This window comes from Emys orbicularis, chromosome 3, assembly GCF_028017835.1.
Source record: "Emys orbicularis isolate rEmyOrb1 chromosome 3, rEmyOrb1.hap1, whole genome shotgun sequence".
Classification (NCBI taxonomy): domain Eukaryota; kingdom Metazoa; phylum Chordata; order Testudines; family Emydidae; genus Emys; species Emys orbicularis.
This window is the reverse complement of record NC_088685.1, coordinates 112110823-112133361: the sequence shown is the minus strand read 5'-3', so window position 1 is coordinate 112133361 and position 22539 is coordinate 112110823. Positions and strand designations below refer to the sequence as shown.

The 22539-nt window shown below is 38.8% G+C and overlaps 1 protein-coding gene across 1 annotated transcript in view; it reads right to left on the bottom strand.

The window, feature by feature from the left end:
* UTRN (utrophin) overlaps positions 1-22539 on the bottom strand; it is a 534032-nt gene that overhangs the window by 383641 nt on the left and 127852 nt on the right. Inside the window, exons 21-32 of the mRNA XM_065401441.1 lie at positions 22266-22411; positions 19748-19948; positions 11967-12080; positions 10734-10889; positions 8041-8211; positions 5558-5737; positions 4662-4796; positions 4009-4158; positions 1825-1986; positions 1417-1545; positions 762-935; positions 40-195 (exon numbers count right to left, since the gene is read on the bottom strand). Coding sequence (XP_065257513.1) covers positions 40-195; positions 762-935; positions 1417-1545; positions 1825-1986; positions 4009-4158; positions 4662-4796; positions 5558-5737; positions 8041-8211; positions 10734-10889; positions 11967-12080; positions 19748-19948; positions 22266-22411 — 1874 coding nt within the window. The remainder of the gene's footprint in view (positions 1-39; positions 196-761; positions 936-1416; positions 1546-1824; positions 1987-4008; positions 4159-4661; positions 4797-5557; positions 5738-8040; positions 8212-10733; positions 10890-11966; positions 12081-19747; positions 19949-22265; positions 22412-22539) is intronic.

The following is a 22539-nucleotide window of genomic DNA, read 5'->3' as shown; positions in this document are numbered from 1 at the left end:
GCTCTAGATTATATGGTATATATTTGTCACTCTTCTTACCTGTGCACCCAGATCATTATAAAGAAATTTTAGCGCTGTGAGATGTTCATCCATTCCTTTGGGATTGTCTGTTTGCTGTTTCTGTACAATTTGCCTTCCTGTCTTGATTACAGTCTCCACCTCAAGCTTCACTTCACTTAGAGTTTTATACAGTTTCTGAAACCAGAGAAAAATACATTTTAGCGACATTTTAGGTTTTGTAGGTAACTGTTCCCTGGGATTGTTAAGAACTTGGACATCACAATGCATATAAATGCTGTGTATCATCTTCTTCACGTCAAGTAGTAAGAAGCAAAATTTACTGTATATCGCCACCAAAGGAGTTGGCAAAGATTTCCTATGATCCATGCTCTTTTTTACATAAGGTATTAGAATTAAGCTAAAATGAATACTTGTCTCTAAAGTGCATGTTGCCTCCAGAACATGAGCAATAGCCAGGGTGGGGAATTTTGATAAGTGTTGTACCACTTATATCCTGTAATTAACAGTGCATTACCCTTATGACTACATATTTTCCACTCAAAAGTATTACAACTTTTATCCAAGCCTTTACCTAGTAACAGTTCTGTTTGTATACTGTGGCAAGTTATACTAGCATTTACTTTAATCAGGATACAGAACTAAGCAAAAAATCCTAAGCACGTCATTTTAGAGAAAGAGAATGTTATATATGGGTTAAAAATAAAGATTTGGAAAAAAATCCACCAATAAAAGTGCTTTACCATACACTTGTCCAAGTGACCCTGGATTACATCGGGGTCAGTATCCTTCACATCCAAAACATGGAGTTCTGCCTTTACACTATCCAGTACCCGCTTACAGTCCAACATGCGCTGCTCAAAATTGGCTGGTTTCTGGAAAAGTTGATACTTTGTGGATACCTCCCGGAGTTTCCTCTGTTTAGAAGAGCACCAAAAAGGATCATTTTACATTAATATCGGAGGTTTGAAACAATGTTTAAAGCTTCTCCCTTCAGATTCCATTTCATTTTTCTTTTATCATAATTAAACAATTCTTTGCATGAGTATGACATTTTCTGAGTACAATTTAACAACATTACATTATCCATCCTTAATTATCTTTCTTCTGCAGCACAACAGACCTCAGATTCTACCACACATACTTCCAAAGTAACCATTGCAATTAAAAGAAAAAAAATCCCTTCTGGCTCTGCGCATTCCAGTCTATGAAACTTAAGGAATTAACTTATTGTTAATCCTCCCCCTGGTACTTTCAGCTCCCCATTTAGACCATGTAAATGCATCCACCATTTATTTTTAAAACCTGGTTGATTGCACAAAGTGATTTGCAGGTGGACAAAAGTGGTTTACAACTGGAAGCTGACTGAGCCTAAATTCATGGCTGGGATTTCTTTACCTGCAGGGCATCCAGCTGAGTTCCACCACGAGGGGACCTGCATTCAGCGGAAGCTGCGGGCAGTGACCGTGCATTTTTCTTGAGCTCCTCCAAGGTGGATTCATGAACTGTGATTTCTGCTTGAATTTTCTGCCAATATGTAAAAGCATGGGGGAGATAAAGGATACTAAACCCTTAGGGTATGTCAGATATCAAACAATAAATCCACTCTGAAGAAGTGTATCGTAAATACTATGAAGTCTATGCTGACTTTGATGACTGCTTGCTAGGTTGAATGCCATTATGTCCATTACAGCAGCTATTCTAATGCATCCTTCCCACACAAACAGAATATGCTACTCCAAGGAGTAATCTACCATCATCATACATCAGAAAATCTTATGCAGTGAAAAAGCTCTGCTAGAATACCTGGGCCTCCTGTGGCATCTGGAAGGCATCTATTCTATCAGTCAAGTATGAGGCCAACTGTCTATCCAGCTCTGCTAAGTTTTCCTGCAAGACCTGCAGCATGTGGTCATTTTCCCGCATGGCCTGAAGCTGCTGTTCCAAGGCAATCTGCCTGCTCACTGCCTAAAGGGGAGAGAAGTATAAGGAGGAGATGTTCTGCATCAATATTTTTAAGCTTTGACTCAGAATATGAAAAATAAATTCACACACAAAATAGTCATGAAAAGGAACTCTACACAGCACTGCCTTCTGAAACCTGGTGTGCGATTTATACCACTAAATTGATGATAAACAAAAAGAGTAACACAGAAGGGAAACTCATGTTAGGTCTGAGTTATTGAGAAAGTCCTTTTTTAATCATCTCAGTAAACAGAAGCAAAGTAGTTTCATACAGCTGTGTTTCATGAATTGGATAGTACAGGATTTGGGGAGTTTCTAACATGCATCAAAAAACATTTCTCCTTGACTAGTATACAAACATATATTTCCTTTGTGAATAATAAACTCTCTTCCCAATTCTTTTTCCATCTGTTCAAGAACAAAAAGGGAATGTTACCTGTAGAATCACTCCTCAGAAACGAATGGCAGTGCTGGTTCCCCTACCACCAGCATCCATGCACACAAGAAACACACACCTACCTAACTTCCAAATGACCACACTAGAAAGTATCGTCAATGCAACTACCAGGAAAGAGGGTTATTTGGAAACCAATTACCAAAGTGAAAGAAAAAAAATCTAAGAATATTATTGACATATAAATTTAAAAAAGAAAAAGCACATCCCTACACACCATTCCAAAATAGGGCAGCCAATTATCCAAATACACTGGACATAGACTATGCTTCTCTGTCCTCACCCTTCAAGTAGGAGCCTGGGTTACTGGGTTATGTGATTATGATGAGTAAATTTAATAACCTGAGATGCAGCTACCATTTCACTGCCCATTATATCTATATCACATATTTCAAGACTAGAAGGGACCATTGTGATCATCTAGTCTGATCACTTCTATAACACAGGCCTTTATAACACAGAGCTTCACCAACATAATTCCTATAAGCATATATTTTAAAAAAGCATCCAGTCTTGATTTAAAAATTGCCAGTGAAGGAGAATCTACCACAACACTCGGCAAATTGTCCCAATAGTTAATTACCTTCATTGTTAAAAATTTACACCTTATCCAGTCTGAATTTATCTAGCTTCAACTTTCAGCCATTGGCTTGTTTTATACCTTTCTCTGCAAGACTGAAGAGCCAATATTATCAAATATTAGTTCCCCATGTAAGATACTTTTAGGTAACCAAGTCACCCCTTAACCTTCTCTTTGATAAAGAGATTGAGCTCCTTAAGTCTAATACTATAAGGCATGTTTTCTAACCCTTTAGTTATCCTCATGGCTCTTCTCCAACTTACCAACATCATTTTTGAATTGTGGACACAAGAACTGGACACAGTATTCAAGCAGTGGTCACACTAGTGCAAAATACAGAGGTAAAATAACCTCTCTACTCCTACACAACAGTCACCTGTTTACGCATCCAAAGACTGCATTAGCCCTTTTGGTCACATGTCACAAAAGACAAGGAGGAGAAAAAGAGACTCAGACTTTAAGATCAGTCTGACCTCCTGCAATGGCTTCCTCACATACTTTATTTCAGTTTGACTTTGTTCTAATCATATTCAAGAATAAAAATGGCAACCATTCATGTTCTTTCAGTGTTGAGGAAAATGTGCATTGTAGTGCCAGAAGCATCTCTCTTTTGCTAGAATATAGGATAGTGGAAGAGGAAAATTAATCTGGAGTACTGGGATGAACTCCATTTCAAAGAGCATTTTAAGTTTTGAGGATGAAATGTCTTCCATTTTGTCACAACTATTTGGAAAATGAGGTAGCTTTTCCAAATAATAATGAATTAATAGAAACATAAATGATCTTGTATCTGAGTCTTATGGCGATTTTCTAAATCAAGTATTCCTGACTCCATTGTGAACACTTTTCTGTATTACTGCCTTTCAGTCTTGTGTCCATGATTTGAATGGCCTAACCATAATAATTTTAGCTTTTGTTCAAACCCATTTGAGTGCACTAAGCTGACTGTGACACTTAAAGGCTTCCTCCCACCACACCCCCAAATTCTTACCAAGTGACTCAATTCTTCATAGCGGGCATTGAAAGCCTCCAATTTTTCACTGATGATGTCATCAAGAATCCCTCCATCAATCAACGTCTGACCAAGCTCCCGAATCTGGGTTCGATTATCAGCTGGATGACGCAGGACAGATTCCAGGGACTAAACAATGGAGAAAAACAACTGTTAGGATGCTGAATTCTGCTTTGTTTTTAGAATTCAAATTTTGATTGTATGCACAGCACCTTTTATACTCCAAATGTCCTCTAACAGAATGAGTTAGGTACTGCTAGTGCAGTGACTGTAGAGGGCAAGTTCAACAATCATTTTTTCAACTGATAAGTCACAGCACTTATTTTCTATTCACAACTATTCCAAAATGAAGGCTACTGGAAAGACTTAGCAATTTATAGGGGGCAGAAAATAACATGCAACTGTATCTCTAAATGATACAAAGTACAATACAATTACCAGGAAGGCTAAAGTTTTTCTTTTCACTGGTTATCTTTACAATTATCTGTACTGTAGATTTAAATAAATAATATATTCGTTTGATATAGGAAATGAAAAGTTCAATATACATTTTTGTCTTCAACTGAGGTTTATTTAGACATTTCTTAACAGAGCTATATGAAAAGTCACCAACCCAATAGGATGACTAATACCTCAAGAGCTTCATTGACAGAATTCAATTTATCAGGCAGATTTTCTGTGCTTTGTACCCTTTCCTCCAAAGAGTTTAGCCAAGCGGTTTCTAGGTCCAGATACTGAAGCAGCTCAACCCAACAGGACCATACCTCCTAAAGGTAATAGAAAAACTGAAATTAGCCTGAAGAGCATTTATTCAGATGCCTATGAGTGTTCTAAGTGTGAACAGATTTGCCTACGATACTAGAACAATGAGCACTATTATTCATAAATGCAACAAAATTCAGACACACATTACAGGTTCTGTAGGTTAGGTTCTGGAGTTGGATTTTTTTTTAATTGGCTCCTGGACACAAGAATATTAAAAAAAAAAAAAAAAAAGTGTTTCATAATGTAAAGAATCTAGATATCTGCAAATCACATAATCCAACATATGAAATTTACCTGCAGAATTACTATGTACACTCAGATTATCACACCATTCCACTCATCTTTCCTTTGTAAAAATGACCACATTTACTCCTATCCCACACAAACCTATACTTATTTCAGTTTTATTATTAGAGTTACATGAAAAAGGATAAATAATAATGTTGCTCTGGAGATTCTTTTTGCTATTTTGGAAGCAGTGGCGATAGATAACAGAGATGTGTGACAGCACTCCTTGGCTAGAGAAATGTTTATTGTAATACAATCTTCTGTGGGCCTAGTTACTGGACAGAGTATAAAAGCAAAACTAGGTGGTTCCGTGTGGATTCCAGTAACCTACCCCTGAAGAAAAAAAGCGATAGCAAACTCTGTGTACACAAAGGATACTGGATTTAATGATGAAACCTCACATTTTAAGTGTCCATCACCATCTTTTTCTTGTGCCTTTTTCCTGAGTTATAAATTTGAGAGCTATGAATCATACCTCTAAAGTGTGGCATTTCCCCCGGATCCGATTACACAGTAGTTGGTAGTTCTCTAACACAATGTTAAGTTCGGATGTCAAGTGCTGACCACCAGATGGCACTTTTGCAGCTAACACCTTGATATTGTCTTTCAAAATCTTCACGCGCACTTCTTTCTGCAACACATCCTCTTTCGCTCTCTAGTCAAAAAGATGTATTACTTGATCAGCCTCTGCTTAACTCAGTGTTCCCCACTAATAGTTAACATAAAACAAACCAAAACAATTAACTAATCTGATAACTAACCATTAAACATAATTCTAATTATAGGCTTAAAAGGCTCATCCTTATATTGCTATGCTTACGTATGAATGGACCAAATTCTGACTTGTACACATTTTGACTGAAGGCCATGTGTCTGTGTGTGTTTGTGCATATTTTACATACACACACGGATGGTAAACAAATACACACAGAATGGTCTATTGAGAGAGTAGGGAGCTTCCCAAGACTTCTGAGCAGTGGAAGATTAAGACATATGCTGTTGATATGAGGATTTGAATCTTGGCTGGCAGAACTTAATTCCAACAGAACTTAGACCCCAAAAGACCCATGGGCAATAAGGGATATGAGAGAGAAACACAAAGTGAAGTCAGTGGAGATTCAGGTGGGAAATGGATTGTTGGCCCAAGCTATCTTATATTACGTCTTGTGCTGAAATTTACCACACTGCAATATTATGTATCAGAAGACACGACATAATGCAAGCAGAGTAGCATGCTAAATAGAAGTTAAGTGGCAGCAAAGGGCAGGAAGGCAGCACACACATCAAGCCAAGGACTGAGGCAATTTGGTCCATAAGAGAATGACAACATGAAGTGACAGCCTCCTTACCAGAAAAAAGAACAGGAGTACTTGTGGCACCTTAGAGACTAACAAATTTATTAGAGCATAAGCTTTCGTGGGCTACAGCCCACTTCTTCGGATGCATATATGCTTATGCTCTAATAAATTTGTTAGTCTCTAAGGTGCCACAAGTACTCCTGTTCTTTTTGCGGATACAGACTAACACAGCTGCTACTCTGAAACTTACCAGAAAAGGTAGAGATAGGTGCTCTTGGGGTCCTTTTCTCATCTTTCTCTGTAGGCCCTCACCTCCCCAGTTTGGACAATATGCACACGGTTCTATTCATGAATTCTTTTAGGATGGGATTTTCAAAAGTGCTCATCATTGGTTTAATTCTTCTCCCACTGAAGGCAATGGGAGTTTTACTATCAATTTCAATGACAATGGAATTAGGCTTTTGAAAATCCTTGAAAAGATAGAGATTTCTTTTCCTTTCAAATATTAAATTCAATCCCAAAATAATACTTCATATCTAACTAAACTCTTCTGTTTTTGATAAAGGGTATCTGCTGAAACTATGGTTAACCATCTAGATTACTACAATGTCCTTATCACATTAAGTAGTATAGGGTATGAACCTGGACTAAACCGACACAGACTGTACTCAGATTTCTCAGATATTTATTCTACTGAAAAGATGTGAGGAGGTCCTCTGGCCTGTGTTATTCAGGATGTCAGATTAGAAGATCATTATAGTCTCTTGTGGCCTTGACATCTATGAAAAACCCTTGCTGAAAACTGCTTCACGAAGACCCCTTGAGAAGAGCAATTTACAACTCTGAATGTAGATTTGTCAGTATAGTAGAAAGTAAAAATAGACCCTATATTTAGTATTCCACTGGATAACCTGGGTCTATAATTGTTTTAATCCAGACAAAAATGCTCTTGTCAGTTCTGTACCTTCACCAAAAAGATTAGATCATATAGCCATCTGTTGGCTCAATTATCTATATTCAACTAGAATAGATATTTTAAATTTGGGACTACTGGCCTGAAAGTTGAAAGGAGCAGGGACACGGCTGCTTTTAGAACTATTAAAGTCACAAATTTGTCTTGGTTCCAAAATACAAAGCAAATTTGTTTCAGTTTTTTTCCCCACATGGAGACACTATATTTATTCAAGGACATATAGGACTCTGACCCAATTGCTGTAAGCGGATGGATCAGTTTCTAGAATTGTTAATTTACTAAGTATAATACCACATTTTCTCCCCCCCCCCTCAATTTTCGGCTCCCGCAATAAATTTCTATTGTTCTCACTTTTCACATCTTTCCTTCTCCCCACCCCCACCCCAAACCCAATTTCCTACAGACACCAACCCTGCTTGTCGGTCAGGGTGGGTAGCCTTTTGTTATGGAACTCTTGCTGCTCTTTGCCCAATGAGAAAATCTGCTTATTCAGTCTGTGCTTTAAAAATTAAAATTCCATAAAGTGTAGTTGAAGAATAGCACTAATCTTATCATGAGCAGGACTCCCTTCCATGTAAGTAATCATCATATAAAACTCAAGGTAAGCCCCCAGACAAAAAGTTTTAAGTGTTGTGTTTTATTTGTTTGTGCGTAACCAGGTCTTTGTAATGATCTAGTATTTCTGACCTTCATTTCCTCTACAGCATTCTCTAGTTCTTCTGGAGATTTGTACTCAAAATCTCTCTCCAAGTACTCCTCTTCAGCCTGCGTCATCCATTCTTGCATCTCTGCCAAATCCTTCTTCAAGTTTACAGTTTTTTCCTGACTTTCAGACAACCGATTTTTCTGACTAACAATCTAGAAATGCCAACAAGAAAAGTTAAGGTGGTTTCACTATTTGAAGTTGCTCACATCATTTGAAAACCATTTTAACATAGGCTCAAAGTCAAGTGCAGCTAATTAAATGCCCTCAACCAAAACATTTTTTACAGTTCTCTTTTTAGATAAAAAGATTCAGAAATTCAAAACTAATCATTTGAGCTATTTTAAGCAGACCAAGCCACCTGCTTCCATGGAGGAAGACCAAGATCTGGAGGGGACAAAAGGTACGTCTTTCCTCTCTGAGTATAGGCTGGTGACACTCCCTGAGATACTAGAGAGTATCAAGTGCCCTTCGGTATCATATTTATTAATACTTATCTTTTTAGTTTATAAGTATCAGAGGGGTATCCGTGTTAGTCTGGATCTGTAAAAAGCGACAAAGAGTCCTGTGGCACCTTATAGACTAACAGACGTATTGGAGCATAAGCTTTCGTGGGTGAATAAATAAGCAGTCACTTAAGAACTTCACAGGTGTCCCTTTGTTGCTCACCATAGCCACTCAAGACACAGATTCTCCTGCTCCAAAAGTACATGCTCCTGCCATTTTAGTTAAAGGAAAGTCACTAGAAGCAAGCAGTACGGGGCATATGGCACATGGATGTGTAGTTCTTTTTGTACCTCTTCTGGATAGAAACACACATTCTGATTAATGCGCAGACCAAAGACTGGAGAGGGAAGGTCAGGACTGGAAAACTAACAGGGGGAAAAACTGTTTTCAGGAGGGTTTTGAAGGATGGGTCAAAAGTTGGGTGCCACACAGTGTCAGGAATAACATTCCAGACCTCACAGGCAACTTGAGAAAAGGCCTACAACTGCCTGTTAAGGAAAGAGAAGATGAGCAACAGGCAAGCTGACTTGGTAAATCAGATAATCTTTAACTACAAACAATTAAAAAGTGAACAGGAAAAAGATCTAAAGCAACGATACCCATTAGATATGGGAATAATGCATTTGAACTTTTAGTGTATTTGTCAGAGGATTTACTGGGCCAAGGTTGAGCTTTCAACCATTTTAACAGTGAAATATATAAGGTGTACTGTAATTTAGAACACAAGTTTTGTTTTAGGAAACAAAAACGTTATTTTTACCAGCAGCGAGGAATTACCAGTCACTCTAGAGAACAGATTTTTTTAAACTCCATTAGGGGGACATCATAACACAAAAGAATGGTACTATTTTCCTTTTAGGATAAAATTTTAAATTTGGGCTTGTCAATCTCAAACCTCTTCCCTTTTGTAAGCCACTTTCCAGACATGCCTGAAATAACACTTCCTAATATGGCACTCAACTGCATTGAGTGGAAAACCAATGGACCAGTTTGAACAATGCACTAAACTAAAATCAACCATAATTTAAATTAACTGGATCTTTGATCATTTATTGTAAAATGAAATACTGATTTGACAAAGTACAATATTAAAACTATATTGCCCTGTGACAGAGTGCTTGGAATCAGCAATTTAACCAGCAGTCTGGTCACTGTTTAGCCAGTTAGGCCCTGGGCAGGGCCTGATTAAGAAGAGGAGTTTCTGATTATTAGTTCAGATTGGGGTTGTGAAGCTAATGAGCCCATTAACAAGGAGACTGTATAAAAGAACACAGGAAGGAAATACAGGTGACAGAAGGAGACAGACAAGGCTAGCAGGACCTGACAAAAGGCAGTTCTCTGTGCGGGGGAAGTTTCTCCTCCCACACGCTTTGGAAAACGAGTAGTAGTAAAGCTATATAATATTGTAAACACTGTGACTGCACTAGTATGTAAAAACTGGTGGAGTGACACACTGTAAATAAACCGCATAGTGGTATCTACAGAAGGGAAGGTCTCTGTGCAGTCTGTGCAAAACAAAAAGAGGACAAGAGCAATGGGACCCTGTCACATACCTGTTTCTTCCATTGTTCTCATTAAAAAGGATCTCAATATATTACTTTTAAAATGTAAACTAAGGGTCATCTATCTCCCGGAGCCACAAATGCAACTCCAAATGAAGTCAATGGGAGGGTGTTCTATTGTCAGAAGTCAGAGCATGTGCGCTGCAGGCTGTTCTGCTCAACAGAACCAAAAGGGCACATCACAAGATGTAAAAATGTGACTTAAACATACTTAATAAAATGAAACACATGCGCTGGTAAAAGAATTATTCTTGATCAGTCATCTTTTCTTTTGATTTACCATTGTATCAACAACTTTTTGAAATTATAAAAATTTAAAAATTAGAAACAGACATTTACCTCAAAAAGTACAGTGCCAAAGTAAAGCATTGATTCCTTGAACAAGCTCATCATACCATTTTTTCCTAGCAGGCTACAATATCTTAAAACTACAAATTTCCTTTTTAAACAGATTTTATAAATGGGATGTTACATCTAAAGGCTTGACTATTCTATTGTTACGCTACTACCCATCTAGCCCATTAACACCCATAGTGTGAAAAAGCAGTTAACTATTACAGTACCAGATAAGATAAAACAAATAAGTAGTAATGCTATCAGTTACTGACCTGTTTGCTCAGTTTCTCCCATTGTGCCTGGCAGTCTAATAGCCTAGATTTTATCCAGGTATCAACTCCTACAACAGGCTGGCTTCTTAAAGTGGACTCTACTTCTTTCATCTCTTTCAAAGACAGCTCAGTCTTTTCCATTTCATTAACAAACATCTGAACATGTATCAGAGAAAGAACATGTTAATCTCTATTATGGGAGTACACTACTTATGCGTTCATTTTTTGTAAGACATCTGTATGATATGCATTCTTGTCACTTTAATTTTCCCAAATACATTTGTATTAAAGGCAATGAGACACCAAGATGATATATGGATAGGATTGATATTTAGTCAGCAGAGTGTGTACCAAACCAATGTGCTTAAGGCATAATATACACAACATAACTATAGCCCACCTGACTCAGTCATTACATCATACAAATTACTATTCCAAAAATGTCAAATGCCTATATTATCCCCTTGGAATGCCATGGGTTTGAAGAGGATGCACAAGTGTTTTGGACATTTCCAAATTTCCAGCAACCAGGGAAAGCCACAAACAAACTGACTACATTTCAGGGTTTATTCACATGCTCTCAGCCAAAATTCATAACCATTGGGGGATAACACTACAACCCATTGGTTGGGAAGAAAGGTTGAGTAATTTCAGGACTGGGGAGTTGGGAGATTTGAATGTGATTCTTGACTCTGCGCAGGACTTCCTTTCAGAGTAGCAGCCGTGTTAGTCTGTATCCGCAAAAATAACAGGAGTACTTGTGGCACCTTAGAGACTAACAAATTTATTAGAGCATAAGCTTTCGTGGGCTACAACCCACTTCTTCGGATGCATATAGAGTGCAACATATATTGAGGAGATATATATACACACACTTCCTTTATTACCAAGGAAAGTCACTTTTTCCTCTGTCCCAGTTCCCTCATCCATAAAATGTAGGAAACACTTACCTATCTATCATGGCAGTTGTGAAGCTAAATTATACTAGAAATTTGTAAGCATGCTAGGAGGTTTGGAAGAAGCTCTCTGAACTGCAATGTATTATTAGGGTCAAATGGATTGAAGGGCTAATTGAAAAATACTACCTGGACAAAAAAAGATGAAGACAAAGGGAAAGAATTTTTTGGCATGCTTTACTGTATGTGTCACACACTCTGTTTAATAATAGCAGCAAAATAATAAAGATGAGAAAAACCACTATTGCAGAAGATTCCTTATATCAGCAGAACTCACTGTGCATTGGTCAAGCTGTCTTTGAAGCCCTTCAGAATCTCCTTGGATAGCCTGTTCTTTCATTAAGAAGTCCTTCACACCATCCATCCACTTCTGAATGATTTTTGAATCCGCCTGAATTGAACACAGTAACTCCATGATGAACAGCCAATAACTACAGCATTTCAACAGTTATCAGTAACAAGGGAGGACAATTTTAAAAGCTGCTAGCATGGCTTTAATTTCTGTTCTGTTTGAGAGATTTGTTTCCCACCCTCAGACTTATATGAATGATTGTAAAGTATTACATGCAAGTAACAGAACTTCTAAATACAGACTGCACTGTTCCTGGCCACTAAACAGGTGCACGGAGGAAGGGGGTGAGTATAGGGTTAAGGAGTTTCTGCCCACACCCTACTGTATGGCCTCTGTGAAGACCAGGCACAACTATAGGCCACTTTTTAGACAGGAGTGCAGGGACTGCCCCCACCATATTCCCCAGGAATGCACTGTGCCCAAGGAGGTACAGTCACGAATCCTTTCCCTCCCCATTGCACTGCACTGACACAGGTAGGAAGGGTGCACACTATCTCTTTAAAAGGTGCAGTAGCAAGGATGCTTCTCCTCCATGCCTGCTGGGGACCACTGGGAGGCATTTTGCCTTTCTGAGGAACACAGATGTGTAGAAAATGCCATACTTGATTACAAAAATGATCCACTAAATCCAATAGCCTATCTCGGACAGTGGCCGTTACCAGATATAGGGAAGTCTCTTTTAACTCTTATCAGTTAGCTTATACCCTGAAGAATGAAGATTTGTATCCCATCTAACAAAAAAGTTTCATCCTGTCTAATGTAATTGTGATGTGCAATATTGTTATTTAAGCCTAATATTTTAAAACCCCTCCTATACTCTCTGCTTCGATTATATGTGGGATAAAGAGGTCCTTGGGTTAGCTACACTTTGCAGGAAAAAAGTATTCATTTTCTCATTCTTCAATTTGTTGTCCTTCAGTTTCACTTTATGCTGACGCAACCATCCCAATACAGAGCCGTGCCTTAAAAGCTACAATTGAGCCTTATAAAGTATATATTCCATACTGCATTCCAAAGCTGAAGAAACATATACCTTACTTCACTGGAGCCTTGTAACAATAATACTTTCAGGATCCAAATATTACACTGCCAATTTCTAAAAAAATCTCTGTACTGGAAGCCCATTAAAGCACTGCAGTACTTATTTTTGTCCCAAACCTACTATTGGAAAGATTTATGGTTATATTCTTTACATTGTTTTGTTCCTCCTCCAGCTTTTGGAATTTTCTGCAGCTGATTTCAAAACTGATTTCACAAACCAGTCTAAACAGACCATAGGAAGCTCCAACAGTGAAACAACAGTTCAGTGTGAAATATTTATTCATTGAGACTAAGATTTGACAATTTACTTAAGCATGTGCTTAACTTTAAGCACATAACTAGTCAAACCAAATGCAATTGGATTATTCACATGCTTTAGAGTTAGGTATGTGCTTAAGTACCTTGCTTTCGGATGTTCTTATTCGAAAAAAACAGTAAATTAAGACTGTTTGCAGTTGTTGTTGTAGACATGTTGGTCCCGGAACATAGAGATACAGTGGGTGAGGTAGTGTCTTTGACTGGACCAACTCCTGTCAGTGAGAGAGCCAGTCTTCTGAGCTTAAGCAGAGCTCTTCTTCAGGTCTTGGAGATGTGACGCTGAGTACCTCTCTTACACCTGACAGGGAGCTCTGCATGGGCTCAAAGGCTTGTGTTTCACCAACAGGAGTTGGTCCAATAGGAGATATTACTTCACCTACCCTTGTGTCTCAGACAGTTGAGATGAAATTTAATTAAGATGAAACCCCATGCTCTGGGTCCCTAAACCTCTGACTGCCAGATGCTGCAACTGGATGACAGGGGATGGATCACTTGATAATTGCCCTGTTCTGTTCATTCCCTCTGAAGCATCTGGCACTGACCACTGTTGGAAGACAGGATACTGGGCTAGATGGACCATTTGGTCTGACCCAGTATGGGTCTTATGTTCTAGGTTTAATGAAGTAAATACTTACACATCATGCAGAGAGAGAGAGAATGAGTCAGTCAAATGCATAAGGCAAGGGGTGTTTTTTTTAAATGTTACCCTAAATTTGGGATGAGCAATTTCATCCCAGCTGGAAACAAAGATTACATATACTGAATATCAACATGAGCCCCTATAAGAAGCATGTGCAATATTTCTTTGCAGTAGGTTAAAGAAAAATGAAAACAAGAGTATGCAAACAAGAGAACCAAATATTACAATATGGTGGAGGTATGATAATCTAGAAAAGAATTTGAGGAGGGAAGATACTTATCAGCATTCCTTTTAAAACAACTCATGGGACAAAGACATATAATACAACATATATTAAAACTTGGGGCCAGATCACACCACTTATGCTCTCACATGTGGGGTGGTCCTCTCAATGCAGATATGAGACATTCTGCACAAAACGGGAGCTCACACACTTATTTGGCACTGCCCCCACCCCCGCCGAGGGCCTCTCTGCTGTCCACTTTCCATGTGGAGAAAAGGAGTGGAGATGGTGAAGGCCAGGGGGAACGTATATCGTAAGACCCTTAGAAGCCCCTTCAGAACTCTACCTAAAAAAATAGGACAAACTTGTCTGTATTCTTTCTCCCTGGTGAGTCCCTGCAAGGAGGAACCCAGGGGCAGCTGCAACCATAGAGCAGGAGAGATCCCTGGCCATTCTTTTCCATTACTAGCTGTGCTGCCTGGGAGACATAAAAGGCCAGAGCCACTGCAGGAAGCCGAGGAGATCTGTCAGATTTTGGTGCCTTCATGACAGGGAGGCAAACCCTGCCGTGCACGGACAAGACGCTGAGGAGGAATCCTTCTGGATATTTCCACACAACACTCCCTCCCACAGCTATCAATCCAGAGGATGTGCAAGTGTGATGGTCTCTTTAGAGTGGGATCATTTGCCCAATAGTATTTTCCACAATATTTTCAACTAAAATTTGTAAAGCTGTGCACCATTTAACAAAGCTGAATAAAATGAATACCTTTCCTCTCTCATTTCCCAAAGTGAAATCTAAAAACACATTTTAGTCCATGTGCCACTGATGACACACAGAATTCGCTTCCCACAATTAAGGGGACATTCCATGGTCCCTTGTATCACAGTCTGGGAGTCAGGATTTCTATAAGTGGCTCTGCCACTGACCTACTGTAAGACCTTTGATAAGTCACTTCACTCTCTTTGTCTCTGTTGCCTATATGTAAAATGGGGATAATGATATTTGGCAGGTGTAGATCTCAGAACTAAGTGTTCATATTACTGCAAAATGTACATTTAAAAACATGAGAAAATTGATTAAAAACAAAACAAAAATCCTTACGTAAATGCAAACTAACTTCCTATGTGTGATCACATCTTCATCAGGGATCTCACTTGCTTCAACTCATGTTGCTTCCCATGTCTCTTGCCTACCCACTCATCTATCTGTTTTACTAAGTCTGGGTATGGCTGTAAAATACAATCAACCCATCCAGTTTGGTATCATGTCTCCAACAGTAGCCAGCAGCCGCTGAGTAGTATAGAATATCTATGCAAATACAACTAGTTTACAGATTAGATCCTCCCTCCGCCTGCAATGCAAACTTCACTCTGATCTGCCCAGTCCTAACCATGAAGTTTTTGTTTCAATCTTCATGTTCAAACTATGATGGTTTTTAAACTACAGCATCCCAGGATATCACCACCAATGCATGTTGTAACAAAGCTCCTCAAAGGAAATAGGAAGCTACAAATATGAAGCTTTATGTAGGTTTGTTCATTTATTGATAGCTTTACAAAGCATTCAGGAAATGCTGGGAAAAACTATTGGAAAAAATGTGGGTGTATTAAAAAACACCCACATTTAAGCCCTTTGAAGTATGTCTCCTCAGGCACCACCACTGCAAATTTCAGAATACTTCAGTACGGTCTCCTCCTGCAGTTTTCTTAAGCTTTTCCCCTCCACTAAAACTATGTACTGGTACCTAGTTCCCCACTGGGGAAAAAAATTCTGTTCTTAGATCTGCACAGCAGAACTCAGCTTCAGCATTCTGTTCTCCCTATGTCAATAGGAGTTCCGGAGACATCAGTGGAATATCAGTAGCCTTGACATTAATGGGTACCCAAACACACACACAGGGAGAGCAGTACACTAACATTGAGTACTACTGTGAAGATCAGAAAGGAGAATTTTGCCCTCAGCTTGTAGCTGTATCACATCACTGAGATAATGCTGTTACAATAACGGAGTACACTATCTTGTTCTCTCGCTCTCATGTATATGCAAAAGGGAGCATTTCCATTTTCAGGGCCCAATCCTGCACAGGATAAGCATGTTTAAGTGGGTGAACATGGGGATTATTCAAATGACTGCAGTAGATGCTGAATTTGATGTGCAACTAGTTACAAGAAAGATATTGCAATTACAAGAAATTAGAGAGAGTTCTGAAAAGAACTGCAAAACTGAATGAGCTGAGGCAATATTTAAAAAGTTAAGGATATATAGCTCAGCAAAGTAAGAACTAAGAGGGAACCATTATAAGTCTACTAGTATTTGAACGATGTGAACACATGGAAGAAGAGGAGTTATTTAGCATGATGAAGGGCAATATAACTAGGAAGAATGGGGTGAGATTAAGAAAGGACAATTGTAGGCTTAATATCAAGATAAACCTCTTAAAAGAATAACCACCAAAGGTTTTGGCTGAAATTCCATCACTTGGCACGTTTAAAACTAGCCTGGGGGAAATCCTGGTAAATTTACCACGGGGAATAATCCTGCCCAGGTAGAGAAAATGAGTAGATGACTTAAAGGGTCATTTCCAGCTCTAGACTCTAACACAGACTTGCTCACCTTAGACCTTATCCAACTCACTGAAATCAATGGAAAAGATTGTCATTGACTTCAACAAAAGTAGGATAAGGCCACCCCCTGAATTCAGACCTTCCCTACTTTTTAAGATCCCTCAGATCGGTGCCATGAAAGTAGCAAAAAAGTGAGAGTTTTGATTAAACAGAGTGAACATATCTTGGCAGAAATGGATTTCCACCTGATCCTGGGCTGCATAAATAATTAAGCAGCAACTATTTTTTAAACAAACCAGGTATTTCTGACCAAGTATATAGACAGCTCATACTCATCTCAGTACTACAGGTAACAGGACCTACCAGTAATAAATAGAAAGCATCAGATATCTTCTTTCTGAGAACTCCCTTCACTTCCCTGTGGATTCTATTTACAAGTTTATTAATTAGGGCCATATTTCAGTGATTGTCATACCAATACTACGCCTACTCTCCAATACCCAGAGAGCTTGCCCTGCCAGTTACTCAGCAGTAAACTGGAAGCCAGCCCCAGATCTAGGACTAATAATTAGTAAATAACCTAGCCAAATACTCACACGAGCATGTGGGTGTATGCTCCGCCCCTGTGGAGGAGTGGAGCTAGATTTAGCACCACAAGTATGTTTTTCCAAGCTTATGGTAGCAAATCGCAACCATTTTTTCCATTTACCAATCTTAATCAGCTTGTCCAGCTTTAACTAAAACTCTGCAAGCGAGGCCTATGTTACTTAGCCATATTAACAGCCTCAACTTAGACAAATGTAGGTCTCCACTTGACGAGTTCTTAGTATCAGGGTTGGCCACCACCCAAGCGCCCCCTTGTGCCCCAGAGGTGGCTTTGCAGTACTCCGCTCCTGCAGTCTCCTTCACATGGGTCCTCAAAATCAAGACAGTCCAAAAGAAATTAAAACATTCCTAGCCTGAGGTCCATTTTATTCAGTCCTCAGGTATACCAGGGTCCTCCAGGCCCCAACCCCAGTTCAGCATCTCTCTCCCCTCCGTTACAGGGCTAACAACTCCTTTTTCCCAGAGCTGGGCACAGTTCAATGTCTCTGCAAGAGTCAAATCTTTCTCGCTACGGCAAGCTAGCTCCTCTGACTTGTGTTTCCTGAGCATTCCCCAGCTAACTGCAGCCATCTGCTGCCATTTATAGGGAATTTCCTGATCCCACTACGGTGAAGCTCATCCTGTAATCAGCGCTGATTTAGCCAGAGGCTCAGCAGCCCATGGAACAAACCACCCTGTTACATCCTTGTCCGGATCAAAATTTATTTTTAAGCCTGTATGTGTTCTCCAAGTAAAATGTACATTCTACCCCCAGCCCCCCCCCACCCCAAAAGTAGTGGAATCAGAAGAGGAAAGCTTTTTTTTTTAAATCAAAAACCACACACTGGTTTCCCCTCTCCCCTTCCTCTGAATCTTATGCCCCCAAAAGATGAGGTTCAATAAGAAAATTAGCATGTATGTGGACTGTATAAAACATACATTCTTCAAATGGAAGAGAATATAGAGATAATTCAATGTATTCAAAGATGTTTAATGCATATAAAAAAAATCCCCAAATAAGGCAGATTCTTGAAGTGGAAATATAATTCAGACAGCAGTTCAATTTGAGAGCTCAGCATCTCCTTTGTCAGCAATTTCTAGCTGCAAAACATGGTAAAGGAAACTTTATATTCAGAATCTGGAACTACCATAAATGGTCTAATGAGGGATAAATGATTAGATCTCCCAGACTCACATTTTTTACTTTCTAGATTTTAAAATAAAAAAGGAAGGGGAAACCCAGATCTGAAATGTATTCAAAATGTCTGCTTAAGCACTACACTAATCACATTAGACACACCAATGACTCCATATTAACAGACAGACTGGTTTTTAATCTGCTCTGATTGGCACACACTCTCCACTTCATAATTACAAATGATGGGTAGTACTATATTTTTTGAGCTACATTTTGAAAGCAAGTTATGATGCACTGAATTTTCACATGTTTTTGCCTCCCCATAGAGATATCACAGATTAATGAACTGAGAATGGGATGGCGACCCAGAAGTTAATTTAAATCCATTTTACACAATGAATCTGTGCGACACAGAGCAAGTAATCCCTCCCATTCTAAAGTAAGGATATTTCCTTTCCTGCCTCAGAAGACTGTTGGTGAGGATTGTTTGTATAATGTTTTTTAAAAGGATGAAGTACCATACACTGTAAATGCTAATTATTCTTAATAACCATTACCCACCTTCCTGACATTTCAAAGACTAATTTTTGGAACTGGAAAACCATTCCTATATATCACCCTCCTTTTAACCTTACTCTTTGAAGGCACTGTGCCAATCCAGTATTACACTTAATACAAACTCAACTTCAAGGGACTCAGGTTCAGGAGCAGAAATGGGATTCTTACTTTTCAGACACAGAAAAGCAAAGCATTTAGAGCTGTATCCTGTAAGGTGCTTAACATCCCTTAGAGGCGCTGAATGCTCTCAGCTTTCACTGACAGCAATGAGAGTTGAGGGCATTCAGCATCTAGCAGGAGTAAATTCTTAATGATACACTTGACTCTTACCATTCCAGGAACAGAGTAAAAAGGAGGATTTTTTTTTTTTATTTTTTTTTTAAAGTAAAAACAATTCTATCAGATGATCAAAAAGTAAATCATCAGAGGTTTTAAAATGGAGACACTCATGACAACACTACACTATACTTCAGCATTCCCTGTGATAAGATTTTTATATTCTACTTAAATCTGTGGCCAATACATATTTAATGTTAAAGTCAAACATCAGCTGGATTCATGCTTGCACAGGGAGAAGAAAACAGACTCTTAATAGGTATGTAAACCAATATAAACCCAAATATTTTTCACTTTACCTCAAATAGCCTCAGTTTAGAGACAATTTCCTCCAGTAGGTGAACATCTTTAGAAAACTTGTCCCATTGCTCCTGTATACGCTTGAACTCTTGCTTGTAGATCTTTGCTATATCAGAGGAAGCATGTTTTTCCAAAGCTTTTGTTTCTGCTGCAAGTTTATCTAGTGTAGGTTTCTGGTCTTCTATTGTTTCACAAACAGTCTGCAGGGAAAAAACAGGGGAAAAAATGTACATATGGGTAGTACTTTTAGGGTTACCATATTTCAAGTTCCCAAATAGAGGACACTGCCAGAAGGGGAGGGTTGTGGGGGGAAGAGGGTGGCAGTACCAAATCATGGACACTTGGTCATATTTCAAAAATCGGCCCAGATGGAGACTGGAAAACCAAAAAAGATGTCATGTCCAGGAAAACCCAGACTATGGTAACCCTAAATACTGTGATATACACAATATGTGCACACATGCAAATAGTCTACATTAAGACATTTGAGTCAAAAGAGGCAGAAAATGGAGCTAAACTCTCCCTTCATCTTCAGTGTTCCATATATATCGCATGTATCACATAAATCAAAGTACGTTACAGTAAGCACAATGGAAGCAATGGCTACCTTGGCTCTTAGTGCTGCTATACTAGCTGTAATATAGGAAGATTATAGTAATAACAATAGGCATCATGCATTTTTAAAGTTCTAAAGAGTCACAGGATAGGCCAAATACCTAATTTTCAAATATTAATGACAAAGAAAAACCTCACATCCTTTGAGACAGAAATCTAAAATAAGAACCAAGATCACCACAGTTTTACTTAAATCAATCATTTTTGTTAGTGTTCTGAAGTTTCGTTTTTTAAAAGAACCCCACAAAAATACGAATATTTGCACCCATTGCTAACTTGTGATTATCTCTGTCTGATTACACGTACTGTAATGGGGAAGTTTTCTCCTCTATGAACATTTTAACATTTTCAAATTCACCATGTAGTTAGTGAAAAGAGAGACACAGGAAACTTATTTTGTGCTTCCTCTTATGACTGGGACTTGCTTATCAGTCTGTACAAACTGCAAAGTGTCCATCTGATAAGTCTTTTTTCAGGCTGTTTCTGGAAAAAAGATTCACTTTCTGTAAAGAGGGTCACTGAGTGGTATAATGATGCCTAACTCAATCCTAGCGCAAGGTCTATGCCACAGGCACTTATGGCTCTTTGTAAGTGTGAGGGAAGAGAGCAGACAGACTCAGGTTCCTCCTACTCAACATCATTCTGAGATCTTTGTTGCCCTCCACTATAACTCTCATGTCTCTCATTCTTATACTATCATACATCTGCACAGTATGTCCCTTCAGGTCAATTAGTCACAGAGGTGGAGTGGAATTCTTAAACAGAAGTCCAGTCAGACAGATCCCCAGAGACTTAAAAAATGTCATGTTCATGATTTCCAACAGCTCATGTACTAAAGGCTTCTGCCAACTTTAAATTACACAGCAGCAGTATCAGAAGAGCAAGCTACAGAATTCCTGCCATATCGTAATCGGCTGTCTATAAAGTAAAGCACGGATATCCTCACTTACTAGGACTTTAACAACCAAAACTAACCCCCCCTCAAAAAAAATAAACCCAAAAAAGGAAAAAAATTAACCAGTAATTAGTCTTCAGCAGAGTTCCTCCAGCTTCATCCCCGCACTCCTACACTAATGCATAGAAAAAGGTTTCTCCATTACACAGCGTGGTTACAAAAAGGGGTGAGGAGGAGAGAACAGTTAATTTATGGGGACTTTTTTTAAAAAATTAACTATTTGGAGATATGTGTATATATTTAACTACACCTCTACCCCGATATAACACTGTCCTCGGGAGCCAAAAAATCTTACCGTGTTATAGGTGAAACCACGTTATATCGAACTTGCTTTGATCCACCGGAGTGCGCAGCCCCACCCTCCTGAAGCACTGCGTTACCGGATTATATCCGAATTCGTGTTATATCGGGGTAGAGGTATATTTGGATGTATATACACACACACACACACATACATGTGTGTGTATATACACACACACACACAAATATGAAGTGGGAAGTTCGTACATTTATATAACAGCTTTTGACAAAGATATCTACTTACTATTGCACGTATATAAAGTAAGTGAAGTCTCACTTCTCTCTAGCTACAGATGTTTTAAAGCCATTCTCTCCATGGTACCGAAGGGCCAGTACTCTTTGCTTCTGAAAAGCCGCCTGAAAGGCAGGTCTTTCAATAGCTCACAGCTATACTTTACGGTTTAGGATAAAAAAAAAGATACATCCCTTACTCAACTGAAATTCCAAGGTGATGCAGGGAAAAAGTTTAAATTATCCCATTGGATTTGGCTAGGGTACACCAAGCACCTCTTGTCACAGATAATCTGGCTAAAACATTGGGATGTAGGATGGGAAAAAGCAGCTGCCAGCTGCATTAATGCTTCTTTGGGGTAATTAAATTATCAAGACAGCCAAGTTTCTAGATGCAAAAGTGAAAATAAACTTACCTTTGTCTGCTGCAAGGCTCTCTCAACCTTACTCGGGTCACTCACAGCACTCATGATGGATTGTACTTTACTCTCCAATTCATTCAATGTATCCTTCAGTCTCTTCAAAGTGTCCAAGTAATCCTGGCTAGGCTGGCATTCTAGCTCTGTTTTTGATAAAAAGGTTGCTATTTTTAAAAGAGGGAGGAAATGGGCACACAGTGCTTTTATTTCTAAAAGGAATTAAGCTGTATTTCATATATTTGAACGAATGCTACAACACAAACTCCTGGAG